Genomic DNA, 14,320 nt, shown 5'->3' with positions numbered 1-14,320 from the left:
GAGAAGGTGGTGTTGCCGGAAGTTGGGCAGTTGGTGGAGGAAAGTTCCTCAAAGCAGAGAGAGGGACAAATATCTTGGCTTATCCCTTCTCACTTTCCGGTCTTTCACCCATGCCTCCCATTAGCCACACCTAGCCAGAAGCCAGGTGGCTGTGGAGCCAAGGGCAGGAAATGGATCGGGGCAGGTAGGTAATGACTCTGCCACACAGCATGGTCTCAACTAGATACAGATTGTGCATATTAAATGTTGTTAAAAGTAGTTATTTTTGCTGATGGGATTATATAGGATTTATTTTCCTATGTTCTTCTGTATATTCTCAAGAACCCAAACAATTTTAATAAAAAAAATGGCAAGTGTGTGGGGGAGATGCCAAATAACATTTTTATGAAAATAAAAAGTATGTAAGTATGGATGTGATACAAACAACAGAATTGTATTGTAGACACTGGGTCTCTCTCATTAAGCTCCAGACTTTTGTCAGGGGCCTTCCAAGGGCTGGGTGTTCACGCTTGGTGGGGGCCAGCAGGGGGCGCTCCAGCCCTGCACAACAAGGCCTCTGGCTGAGACTGACAAACTGGGCTTTCCAGGGCCTTTGTAGAGCAGGACCCTAAGGGGGACATTGCCCTGTTGGCTAGCCAGGGGCCCCAGAGGTTTGCCTCTGCCAGTCTGTCTCAGAGCTGCCCCTTCTTCCCATTATAGGCTATCGGGAGGACTCCTGAGAAAGCCAACCACCACCAGAACTCGTGGAGCCTTCCTTGTCCCTTTGGAGTGTTTGGCATGTGTGTCCATTGAACCTTGAGCCTTACTGTATTGGTTATGCTTGCACGGAGGAACCAGTGGTCACTGGGTAGAGCTCTCAGCCCTAAGTGTCATATAAAAATAAATGCTCTGTGCAACCATCTTGGCTTTTTCCTAAACAAGTACTTCAAATTGATGAGTGCAAGACTCCACATTTTACAAGCAAGCCCTCTTACCTAACATGACCGACTCTGAGAGATCAGTCTGGGTCACTTAACCAGCAAAGAGCCAGGAGTTGTGAGAGCTGAATTATTCAGGACAATTCTTGGCAGTTAAGATGTGTATCACCACTGTTGGGTACTTCTGCTCTCTTCTCTTTGTCTGCTGTCCTGGGTCCACAAAGCGCCCCCCCCCCCCCAAAGGTGCAGGCTGAGCTGGGCTGGAATTCCTGCCTGCCTGAAGTTCCCCCAGGGTCTTTTTAAGACCCATAGTTTTTGCCGGACATCTATACACAGGCCTTTAAGGGTCACGGGAGATAATTCGAGGGAATGGGGATGCTTTCCCAGGGGAGAATGAGTCTGACTTTGAGTTGTGGACATTGCCAAAATGTCCCGGGGCTCTGATATTGAAGGTGCCTGTAGCCCCATGAGCAGCCTCCCTGGTCTCTGCCACTAGGGCTCCCACAGTGAGTGCTTTCAACCTGCTGCTGGTGCAGAAACTCTGTGGTAAGAGCTGGGTCCTGCAGTCCCCTCCAGGACCGCCATGGGTTCTGGGTTGTGTGCGGTGTGTGTGTGTGTGTGTGTGTGAGTCTGGTGTATTGTTAGAAAATCCAAGAGAGGTCCGGTGAGGCAGAGGAATAATTCCATGTAATTCTGGATAGTTTGTCCTTTCCCTCCCTCCCTCCCTGAGAGCGCATGCTTTTATTTATGTGACACCCCCCCCCCCCAAATAAGTACAGAATGCTTTATACCTTTATGCTTTTCTGTTTGGGGAAATGAGATAAAACCTCTTAAAGGAAAAGATTGCTTTGGTGAAATGTAAATAAAGAGAGTGCTAGGAAAAACACAGATACGAAGGGTAAGAGAAGGTAATGGATGTAATTTCAGTTGTGAAAAATGAGCATGTTTTCATCAACGTAAATTATTTCAGGCATGAAAAATTGAGTCTCTGAATAAGCATCAACTCAGACTGATAATGTTTGCAAGTGTTGATCTTGGAAATTCTCAAGGTACTTTGCAGAGCCGAGAGTTGTGTTCTCTGGGTTGATGCCTCAGATCAGCTCCTTTCTGTTAAGTGTGGTTTTCTTGGGTTTTATTTAATGCCTTATTTATTATTGAGCTACAATTCACATACAATAAAAGTGCATTCTTGTTTCTAAAGTAGATCGCTATTTTATAAGATGTGAGCATAGAAAGTTTTATATTTATGTTTATTTTCTGGATTTCTATTTTATATGTATATTTTCTGAGTAACCTTATAGATTTTGTGTTTAATTGTACCCATGTGGCAGGTACTCAGTAATTATAAATTCATTTCATGGGGCAAAATATATTTTTTTGTGTTTTCCTTTCTGTGGGAACCCCATTGGATCATGTCTAATTCTGAGTGTATATCAGAGTATAAACAATGGCAGAGAGTAGATGATCCAAAATATTTATCCAAGTAAAACACTGGATTCTAGAGCTTATTTTTCTGTATAATTTTCTGTAATTAAAATGATCAATACTTTTATAGTCTGAATTTTATAGTAAGGATAATTTTATTTATTTATTTTTTATAGTAAGGATAATTTTAAACGAATCCTCAAAATTTTGGTTTTAGAAGTAACTCAAGAATTCTTTTTCTCTATAAGGAGTGTTTGTACAACTTGTACCTCTGTGTCTAGCTTGTTTATCTTCTCTAACATACTGGCTTTTGGGTTCAGTCCATTTTATTAAAAAATCTACTTTAGAGCTAAAATCCTTTATTAAGAATTTCTTAATCTAGGGGTTATAGAGTGGTAGAGAGAGAATTACTTCCCATGATTATTCCTTGTTATTATTCAAAAGTTTTACCAAGTGCATGTATTACTGTTCCAAAAATAAAATGGAAAAACTTTCAGTAATCAAGGCAGGAAAATATTTTGATCCACGTTAGTGTTTTCCTTACTGTAATTCTTGCCATTTTAAATACTTTCAAGAATGGAACTGGACAAATGGATGTGAGCAATTGAAGAGAAGCACCTTGATTAACTAAAGCGTGTATCTGTCCCCAAACGTGCCCTTGTGAATTTATTTTAGACAGCTGGTCCTTAGTCCAGAACAGCGAAACAAATGTATTTCAGTGGTTCACATGTCACTTGGCAATAAAAGATAATTTAAGATTCTGAGAAGTATTTGCTATAACTGGTAAAATTTTACCTTTGAGATCAGTTCACACTGTTGGGAAGTGGTTAGTTTTTGTGTTCATCTGGTTAAGTAACAGCGCTTTACTTTGGGTGCTGGAGAAGGGTCTGCACGGCTGCGGATGGTCTGACCAGGGCCTGGCACAGACCCGGTCCTTAGGAGGGATCGGTTTAATCTGAATCAGAAAATAAGACAACAGTTTAATTCTGACTTCCACCATGCAGCAAGTTGTTGCCAAGTGGTTCCCCTCCTTTTCCTGTTCCTGAATATATGGGAAAAATGATATTCTGTTTTTTTTATTCTATAACCTTAATACAAAAAAATGTTAGAAGTACTATTTCTTTTCTTTTTTCAAATTTTATTTTTTTTCATTATTAACATATGATGTATTATTTGTTTCAGGGGTACAGGTCTGTGATTCATCAGTCTTGCACAATTCACAGCGCTCACCATAGCACATACCCTCCCCAATGTCCATCACACAGCCACCCCATCCCTCCCACCCCCTCCACTCCAGCAACCCTCAGTTTGTTTCCTGAGATTAAGAGTCTCTTATGGTTTGTCTCCCTCTCTGGTTTCGTCTTGTTTCAGGGAAAAATGATATTCTAGCAAAAATTTCAAAGGAAGAGAATTCAAATCTTGTACTTTGATACAGTCATCTTAGCATTTTTGTTGGTGTTTTTTTTCCCTCATCTTTGTTCATAAGCACATAGTTTTTTACACAGAGCTAATTGTAAGGTGTGTGGAATTCCACACCTCGCTTCACAAATGCCTCATTGAGTTTTCCATGTTGCCGCACAGACTTGAGAAGCCTCCTTTCAAGAGTGTAAGTTAGTCCATTGAGTTTGCTTTCCATGATTTCCTTGGCCATTTCTCCTATTGTTGGGCATGTAGGATTTTTGTAATGTTTGGTTTTTAGACAAAATGGTTGAGTTAAAGGGAGTGGAATTTCTGTGGCTTTTGCTATGTGTTACTAAATTCCTCCTCAAAAGGTATACCAATTTACAGTGATAATGGAGGGTTTCACAAGTGTTCTTTTTCAACTATGGGAGGATTGTTTTACAGTCTATTTCCACACCTTTGTATCCCTCCCCTCCAGCCAACAGAAAAGTGTTTCAAGGTGAGGGAGGACATACATACGTACATACATACATACATACATACATGTATGATTACTGTGAGTGAGTAAGCCTCACATACTGAATTCTACAGTATTACCTTACTGAGAAATACAGAAACAACCCACTTAGCTCCAGGCCTCAAGTTAAGCCTTAGTTCCTTTTTGATAACCCCATTCTGCTAAGTTTTTGTCATAAACCCTGTGGAGTTAAGTGGAAACTTTGACTTTCTGTTTCTGACTGTGATTGCAGGTGTCTGTCTAGAAGGAGGGAGTTGAGGGAAATTGTTCACACCAGTCTCATTACCCAACATGGAGTCAGCAAGGAGAGTGGGCCTGTGAGCCCATCACATGTAGAAAAAACAGTTTCATTTCACATTGCTGATGAGGCAAAAAGGTGCACACACCATGTTGCTTTTCATGAAACGAAATTCTGCTTGGAGCCCTGGGAGTTGTTCTGAAGGTTGCATATCATAAGCTTCCCAAGAGTTTCCTTGAACATTGTTTGTGCGACCACTACTCAACATGGTGTAGAGCATAAACAGGTGTTTTTAATCCTCCATTTTATTTTCGATGGGAGAAATGACTCAGTCAGCATCACATAGGAGCAGAACCAGGACCAAAGATAAGTCTGCTTTCAAATCCAGTGTCATTTTAGTAGGTTTTATTTCCATTTTGGGCCACTGGACTCTTTAGTTAAATTAATTTATTTATGTTACTTATTTGAGAGAGAGAGAAAGCAGGTGAACAGGGGGAGAGGCAGAAGGAGAGGGAGAAGCAGGCTCCCTGCTGAGCAGGAATCCCGATGCGGGGGCTTGATCCCAGGACTCTGAGATCATGACCTGAGCCGAAGTCAGACACCCAACCAACTGAGCCACCCAGGTGCCCCAAGCCACTTGACTATTTTAAAACATGCCATCTGAGGTTATACATCTCTCAGCATCCACAGCATGGATGAAGAGACTAGATCAGTTGCCTTGGTGATTTCGTTCAGTGTTGACACTCAAACCAGGATACTTAGGGATTTCTAGATTTAATTTATGCTTTCTTCTGACTATATTGTTCGTATAATCTGGATAATCTTCTAAGCTTGCTCTTGGATTCTGTTGGTGTATTCTCAACATCTGTGTGGGTGAGCACACGTTTTAGGTGGTAAGCTCCTACGGGTCTATGGAGGCCTGGCACAAGGTGCATATGTCAGGGGAGTCATAGCTTAATCTGCACTGTGGGCCCAGTCTCTGGCAGAGTGTGATCTTAATTTCTCTTTGACCAGTCATCTTCCTTAGGGCAGTACCTCTTCATATGCCTTTTCATTTGGTGAAACTTTAACAGTGTTCTCAAATGAATTTTGCCAGGCCTCTTTTCATATTAAAGTGGCTATTTCCACATTGTGGATACCAAATAAGATTCAAAGAAAGAATCTTAAAAATTCTTCATATTGTCATGTGGAAATCATAGCATTTTAGATCTGTAAGGGAGCTTCTCTGTCACTCAGTGCAACCCCCTCATCTTAGAGACTGGGAGACTGAGGCCTGGTGACATGCTCAAGGTTGTTAGCAAGGTGATGATCTAGGAGGGACTCCAGTCCACTGCTTTTAAAGACTGCATAGCAAGCATCAGATGCTTGCTCTTCTACAAAAGGGGAGCAGACAAAAGGAAAAATGCTCTAGGTCAGAAATCAGAGGCAAATAATAGCTACAGAGCCCCCTATAATTGTAAAGTCCTTTGTAAGCTCTTGTAGATACAGAAGTAGGAATATATAAAATGAAATTTAGTTGATATTTTATGAAATAGATTCTTAATTTGCCAACAGTTTGCCCCTTTGTCATACCTTAGTAACTTGTTGTGAGTTTCTGAAGTGACTTCTGAATTATTAAAGAAAGAAAATTCCTAAAGAAAGGAAACCAGATCTACTGGTTTTATTCTACTCTAGCCATAATCTTTTAAAATCTGTTCAATTTATTTTAATTAGAATAACCCATTCCTTAAGTGGGACAGTTAACAGGGAATTTTCTGAGGTCACTTAACAAATTTTGGCTATTTCCCTAGCTGTGGGTATTTTTATTTTATCTTTTGCTAAAGAAATATGGTTTGTGGATTTTGATAACTGCACACAACAGATTTTAAATTATCAGGTAGTGATAGAGCAAGGTGGTCTGATGACATGATTTAAACTAAAACTCACAGAATCCTTTGCACTTGAATGGCAGGTTCTTGGGAAGAGGAGGGTACTAGAGAGTGGCCTCTGAATCATCAGTGGGGCCCCAAGGACAGGAATGATTGCTCATGTTCCGAAATGAAGAACTGACAGTGAAGGGTTTTGAAAAATTAGTTAAAGCAATGCTTGCATATAGGTTGATAAAAATAACAAGAGTAGTTACCTTTACTTAGGCACTTACCTACGCTTTCATGTTGTCCTTACAATAACCTCCAGAGAGGTGCACTGTTATCTGAAAATTACAGATGAAGAGACTGAGGTTTTGATAGTGTTAGTCTCAAGGCCAGTCAACCAAGTTAGTGGCAGAGGTGGATTCAAAGTCATGTCTGCTTAGCTCTGAAGTCCATAATCTTTCCTTTGTAGTTTTATTATACTCAAGAAACCATGATTAATTTTTTTGTGCTTTTCTTGTCAATTGATTTCAAATGGAATGATTTTCTTTTTTTGGACGTGCTGAGTAGGGAGTATGGGCTTTTAACTGTTCTGCCTCTAACCTATGGCTGGATTGGACCTTCTCTTCTTTCCCATTCCTCCTGCTTAATCAGCACACAGGGGGAGGTGGGGGACTTCATGTGAGTCAGAGTATTAAACATTCCCTATCACCAACTTTGCCTTATTTTTCCCCTTGGTAGTATGGGGACAGCTCTGTAGTAATTGAACTGGGAATCTTAGGAGGAGAGGCCCCCACCTCTATGGGGTACACATCAGCAATATTTGGTTCCTCCACTGTGGCTGAAGCAACCTGTGATGTGGACCCTAATGCCAGCCCCATAGTGAGAAAACCCTGTTTTCATTTCTTCTTTTGGCAAGCCCATCTGGATAGAGCAGGTGCAGGGGTGGGTTCTTAAAATAGAAGCCTTTGTTCCATGTGACGTGGCACTATGGAAGCCCTCTTGCTTCTTCACCTGTTCAGATTAATGACAGGATGAAGATCTCTCCCCTCATCATGGCATCTTCCTGACTTCTGTGGGACCTTTCATTTGTCAGTTGACCTCTCTGGTTTCTTCACTTGTAAAATATAGGACTTGTTCTTGGTAACCTCAACTAGTGTCCTTCCTAGCTTTGATATTCTGTATCCATGTTTCTGATTAGAGCTTGGGTCTTTGAATGTACCACTTCTGTCTTGTTTTGTTCTCCCAACAATATTATTCTAGTGGAGTAGCTGGGCCTAAAAATGATTCTTGATGGTTAAAATACATCATCTCACCATCTTGACAATCCCTTTGTTTTCTTTCAGCAACCCTCTCTAAAGCAGGTGCCACATACCACTTAAAAGCTTGAATAAGTTTCCATATATGTGTTTGGGATCACAGGAAACAGTGGGTGATTTAATTTAACATCAGGGGAGGTTATTTCCATGGTAGCTGTTCTTCCTTAAGAATTAAAGATTCCTCTCAAAATTCTAAATCTTAAGAGACTAGATTTTAAGAAATTGATATTTATAAAACTCCTCTGGTTTTTTTCTGAAGGTCAAACCAATCCTTGAGTCTCAGTCTTTTTTTTTTTTGTAAAGTAGGAATAATATCTCCTTCATGGGGTTGTGAGAATTAGCTGACCAAAGGATGGGGCACTGCTTGGCAAGCGTCCGACACATACTAGGCACTCAGAAAATGTTTGTTCACCCAGGATCATATAAGTTCATTTTTTTTTTTTTTCTGTTCATGAGTGCTAGCTATTGATTAGCCTTGAGGCTGAAAAATCGGCCCTCTGATCTCGAGGAGCTAGCAGTGTTTTAATGAGACAAAACAAATATATAGGAAACAATTAAAGAACAGCTCGAGGCAGGACATGACCAATTGCTGCTGCCTGGGGACAAGGTACCAAGGGACTAGGTGTCCCTAGAGCGCAGGCACATTCTCACAGTGATGGTCTGTGAGTCCAGTTTTCAAGGAGAGTGGTGTGCCAGCATAGCTGACCATCCTGAGAAAGAGTCAAGACCAAAGGTTATGGGGTCCAACAATGGGGAAAAGGCTAAGTAAAATTATGTACCAACAATAAGAGAGAATGGTGCATATCATTCAAAATGATCGATATGACCAGTATTGCACTGTATGTTAACTAAAATTTGAATTAAAAAAAAAGAAAGTCACAAGGAAGAGAAAATACATTTATAGTACTATACTGTATTTATATTAAAAAATTCACATATATGTGGACCTGCACAGTTCAAACCTGTGTTGGTCAAGGGTCAACTGTACTTCTGGTGAGAATGTATATCAGAAGAACCGTGTTAGAGAACGATTTGGCAATATCTAGTGAACAATACATATACTTTATAACTTAGCAATCCTACTCAGTCATATTCTATAAGAAACTCATAAGAATGTTCAAAATTATGGAATAGTAGAAATATGGAGGGGTGCCTGGCTGTCTCAGTTGGCAGAGCATGTGACTCTTGATCTCAGAGTTGTTGAGTTCGAGCCCCACATTAGGAATAGAGTCTACTTTTAAAAATTATGGAAATAACTCAAATGTCTGTTGACAGGAGAATGGTGTGGCAGAGATTGCAAGTTGCCCTCCACTCCCAGGGTTCACTTCCTATCCTTTTAAGACCTCTGATTTTTAATGGATGCATAGCCACTCTGAATAAAAACTGTATTTCTCAGCCTCCTTTTCAGCTAGATGTGGCCATTTGACTAAGTTTTGTCAGTTATAAGCAGAAGTCATGTGTATAATTTCTCCTTCCCCCTTGTTTCATCTCTGTGGCTGGAAAATGGAGTTGATGGCGGAGACTGGAGCAGCCGTCTTGGCCTGTGAGATGACTTGAGGAAAGAAAATCACTCATAGCTGAACAATAAGAAAAAGAACCTGGATTCCTGTCACTGTGGAGTGCTGTCCCAGCTCTGGACCACTCATCTCTGGGCTTTTACATGAGAGAGAATTATCATATTAAAAAAAACTCAAAAAACCAAAAAACAACCCCAAAGTGATCAATATGACATCTAAGTAGAAAGGAGAAGTGCTGTGAAATAGTGAGACAGAGAAGTTGAACACAAAATTGTTATAACAATGTGGATTACTCCATAGCTTTGTATTAAGATACATAAATATTAGACAAGAATATAATGTGAGGGATCAAAATAATAGTTGTGTTAGGATTATGGATTTATGGATGAATTTCAAAAATATTCTTTTTAGTAGGCTTTCACTTTTAACAGTTGACACAGACCAACTATTTTGAATAATTTCATTCTGAATAATGACTTGGATTGAATATTATACTAGTCCTTGGGTGAAGTTTCCATCCTTCTCTGGGGCAGGACTTCCTCTGTGATACTCATTGTGAATATGGCTTGAATGGCTTGATTTTTTTAAAGAGAAAAAAGTACAACAAATCCAGTAGATTATGGAGTCCTTTTCCATTTACATTTCTGTAGATCTCCTTCTCAAATTTCCTGCAACCAAATATTAAATCCAAAGGAAGGGAAAGGACTTGGGATCTCTGATTGTGAGCTTCAGGGATTTGGCCTGCTATTTCTCTACAAAATGCCTAGTTTCCCCAAGCATCAGTCAGCCTTATTAAAGGCACATGTCCCTTCAAGAAAAACGAGTATACCAACAGTCAACTTGGCAAATGGATCATTCAGGTGGGGATTTACATTTTACTTTGGCAGACGGACCCTTCATTTTCAAAAGAATTCTACATGTATTCAATACAAAATGTATTCAATACAAAATGTATTGACTTTTCAGGAACACACTGATTTCATGCAGTGACTTACCTTGTGGATAATATGTATACTTAGGCTGGCTCTTCCATAGCATGAGTGAGTGGGTTCTTCTTGTTAAGGGGAAGAATCTGAGGAGATACAACACAGCTCTGACCCTCAGTGGTCTTCCAGCTTTCAATTTGACTTAAGTCACATCATTTCAACCCTGTGCAAGCCAATCCAGTGCAAACTAGTCCAATCTAACCAGTCCAGAAAGCATGTTGGTGTTTGTGTCAGTGAATCTAAGGATCGACATCTACCTCCCCCACCTCCCGGAATTAGAAGTTAACAAAGTGACATGGCTTGGGTTGTCCTAGTTTTGGGTGTCCTTGCCACCACAGGGAAGCCTGGGACCCTTTTCCACTCACTTTGTGTGTCAACTTCTCAAGGCCCCCTTGCCTATGTTTGTTTGAGAATGTAGACTGGAGGAAGGGAAACTAGACAGAGAGCCTCAACATCTCTCTTCTAGTTTGTCTCAACTTCAACTACTAACAGCATTGAGTAAGTCAGTCAACTTCTCAAAGCCTTAATCTCCTAATTTATTAAAATAGAGAGGATAGTCTGATTTTTCTGGGCACTTCTCTCTAGTCCTGGTAGTCTGTGAATTCATCTTCAGCTCTTTTATCCAAACTTCTTGATTAATTCAAACCAAATTACATCCACTCTGATATTTTTAGTTGGCTCTTCTCAGAACATCAGTGTCCAATTTGGTGCTATTCTAATTTTTCCTTATTTGTACCCATTTTTGGGGGCAAGGATTATGTTTTTTTCTACAGACTTCTTAAGGACAGGGCTTGTGATATATAAATCTCCTCATGGTGACTGAAACTCTTGGAACCATTGTCAAAACAACATCTTGGTGATTCTATCCTTTCTTTTAGGGTCTTTCTCATGTCTGTAACACATTCCTACTCAAAAGTAAGAAGTTATCAAAATTTGAAATACCTTCTGGAAGTTTTATAGATCCAATATTTCTTTTTAGAGTTAATGTTGGAAATAATTTCACACACACACATTTCTTGAAAGATTTATTCTTTTCACTAAAGAAGGTTGTTTTATAAACGTGTCTGGACAGAAATACAGAATAATCCTTTACTGTTAGGAAAAAGCAATCATTGTGAGTCATTCAGTCCAAATAAGCAGTTCTTTTCTGTCAGTTCAATGGCTTCTTGCCTCTGGACAAAACACTGTACCCAAAAGTGGACTTATCCTTTCCACTCTGAGTGGAAGTGCCCATTGTGATCAGCCATGACAGAAGTGTGAATGGCTGTGGTGCTGGGTAGGGAGTGGTGTTGGTGGAATTGGATTGGATTATCTGGGGTCATAAGAAATGAAACTTCATTTGTAGCTGGCTGGCTCCAGAAGGTGCAATATCCTATACTTACATGCAACATTTCTTTGGGACTGAAGGCAGCATAGAGCAGGCATGCTGTACAAGGACAGCAAAGGAATAAGAAGACCATCCTTGAAAGCCATGGTTGGGAAGTGGATTATAAGTGCAGCAGGACTTTTCAGGAAGACCTGGGTCATCAGATCCAGTGGTGTAGTTCCAGGCAGATGGTTGTGTGGAGCAAAAAGAACAATGGGCTTGGGCCACCTGGGTGGCTTAGTTGTTAAGCGTCTGCCTTTGGCTCAGGTCATGATCCCAGCGTCCTGGGATCGAGCCCCGTGTCGGGCTCCCTGCTCCACGTCCGGCTCCCTGCTCCGCGGGAAGCCTACTTCTCCCTCTCCCACTCTCCCTGTTTGAGTTCCCTCTCTTGCTGTATCTCTGTCTGTCAAATAAATAAATAAAATCTTTAAAAAAAAACAACAATGGGCTTGAAATCAGAGGGCAGATACCAAAGAGTTGGCTTTTCCACTTGGGCAAGTTTCTCAGTCTTTCTGGTTTGTTTCTTCATCTGTAATTGGGGTAAATGTCACACTCTGTGAGCTGGCGTATCCAAATAACAAACAAAAACAACCAGACACACAGGAAAACAACCCCTATAATAGTTCTATAGACATATATCAACCATCAACAATTCATTATTCATTCGCTCATTTGCTTTTTCAACAAATGCTTGAATAACCACTGCACGGTGCTTTGTGCTAAACACTGCAAAAAGTAAGCAATTGGATAAAGATCAAGGTGTAAAAATTCTAGTTCAGGTCCTCAGTAAATAGTAGATGAATCATAAACTGAAGCATGGAAATAAAGAGTGACTTTCTATAGGTCCTCCAGCTACTTTTATGATTCTCAAATGTTGTTTTGATGTACAGTTTCCCAGTAAAACATTGTGGGTTTCTTTATAATGGACAAAGGGCCCTGCCTCTTAGGAGCTTAACTTTTGATAGGAAATAAAGACAGAGATACTTGGGGCTTACACAAATCAAACACATAAGTGATAGATGGCACATAGAGAATTCAGTAACGTGGGACATCAAGAGAGAGTAGACTCTGGGTGAAATCATCAGATTACCTCATTATTCACAGATGATCTTTTAGAGGAGGTGGGATTTCTTTAGATCAGCTGGAAATAGAACCAATCTTATTAATTTTCAGACATATCTTCAGATAAATAGCTAACAAGAGTTATGAAGTTAAAAAATTTGATGGTCTTACATTTAACATGTGACTCATTATCTTGGAGTATGTCATGAATCTGACAACGTGGGTGAAAAGGTTATTTGCAGCTGTCATATCAGGTAGGCTTGGTGAAAACATAAGCTTTAGGAACTCGTTAAATTTTACTTATAAACTCTTACTACAGAACACAGTAATTGAGAAAAGTATATTCCTCTTTCTTACATAATTATTAGGGGTTACTGTATTTCTGGGCAGTGATGCATATTAAAAACCAAGTTGAGGTTGAGGGTGGAGAGAATCAGTGGCAGGGGTGAGAGACACTATAGACTGAAGCATGTATCTGGGGGTAGGTGTGTGTTGGGGCGAGGGCAATGAGGTTTGGGTTGTGTCATTTTCCACAGATGTCTATTTAGCTTCTCTTGTTCCAAGAAGTTTGTCTTTTTTTACCATCAGGTTAGGAGACGCTGTATCTTCTGGCATTTACAGTCTTAGAAGAGCAGAGAGAGCGTAGGAAGGAGAAGACAAGCTAACATGAGGGCAGGAGGCCTCAGACCCATCCAGCCCCATGGCTGATGAGGCTCTCTTCACTAGTGTTGCAATCCGAGGAAAGCATTCCATCTCTAGGTGGCTGCTCTAGTTAGTATAGTCAGTGGAGACTCATTGGAATGATATCGTCTAGCAATGGGAGCTTGTGTAGTGGGTACAGACCAACTGATCAATCTCTCAATACACAGCAGTTCTCAGGAGCCCATGGCCACAGCCCTCACGGGCAAGACCTCTGATTAGATCTCTACAGAGTCTACTCCATTTCTCTATTTCTGTCTTTTCTCTCTTCCTTGTTACTTCCATCTCTATTATCTTTTGTCTTTCTTCCAGCTCTCTTTATTATCCCTTTCCCTCTAATCCTCTTGTAAATGTACTTTAATTAAATCATAAACATTGGTTTGCTAAATAAAATGTTGCGTGCACACACACACACACATACACACACTATTTTCTATTTCTTGAAAAAAGAGAAGACAGAGAATTAAAAAAAACTCTCCAAAATGTAGAAGCCCAGAGCAGATTACAGTTGACCTTTGAACAACATGGGTTCGAACTGTGTGGGTCCACTTATATGCAGATTTTTGGAGATGAATACAGTACAGTACTGTAAATGTATTTTAGCTTATGCTTTTCTTAATAACATTTTCTTTTCATTAGCTTTATTATAAGAATACAGCATGTAATACATGAAGCATACAAAATACATGTTAATAAGCTGTTTATGTTATCGGTAAGTCTTCTGGTCAGCAGTAGGCTATTAGTAGTTAAGTTTTCCAGGAGTTAAAAGTTAGGCTTTTTTGAGTAGATTTTTGACTGTATGGGGGTTGGCACCCTTTGTTTGGATCAGTGATCCTCAGTCCAGAATTTCCTCATGTCTGGATTATTGTCTTTGGTGGACAACGAAAGAAAATATATATTGGAAACCCATATGTGAAGTTTTAAGTCCGTGGAGAGCACAGTGAAAATTGAATGGGAGTAGATAGGAGGTTCTTCTCATATTATCCAGACCCAGGGAACATCTGAGCATCTGTTGGGGGGACT

General features: G+C 40.1%; 1 protein-coding gene across 5 annotated transcripts in view; it reads left to right on the top strand.

Moving 5' to 3' along the window:
• Positions 1-14,320, top strand: part of RPIA (ribose 5-phosphate isomerase A) — a 91,195-nt gene that overhangs the window by 39,347 nt on the left and 37,528 nt on the right. Inside the window, exon 8 of one of the 5 annotated variants that reach the window (XM_064572221.1) lies at positions 700-10,797. The exons of the other annotated variants lie outside the window; for them this stretch is intronic. Coding sequence (XP_064428291.1) covers positions 700-792 — 93 coding nt within the window. The 3' untranslated portion in view covers positions 793-10,797. Of the gene's footprint in view, positions 1-699; positions 10,798-14,320 lie in introns of those variants that run through there. 5 annotated transcript variants of the gene reach the window in all.

This window comes from Mirounga angustirostris, unplaced genomic scaffold, assembly GCF_029215605.1.
Source record: "Mirounga angustirostris isolate CCGP_5_RB_7025 unplaced genomic scaffold, mMirAng1.0.hap1 SCAF_10, whole genome shotgun sequence".
Classification (NCBI taxonomy): domain Eukaryota; kingdom Metazoa; phylum Chordata; class Mammalia; order Carnivora; family Phocidae; genus Mirounga; species Mirounga angustirostris.
The sequence above is the reverse complement of the archived record's forward strand: the minus strand, read 5'-3'. Positions and strand labels throughout refer to the sequence as shown.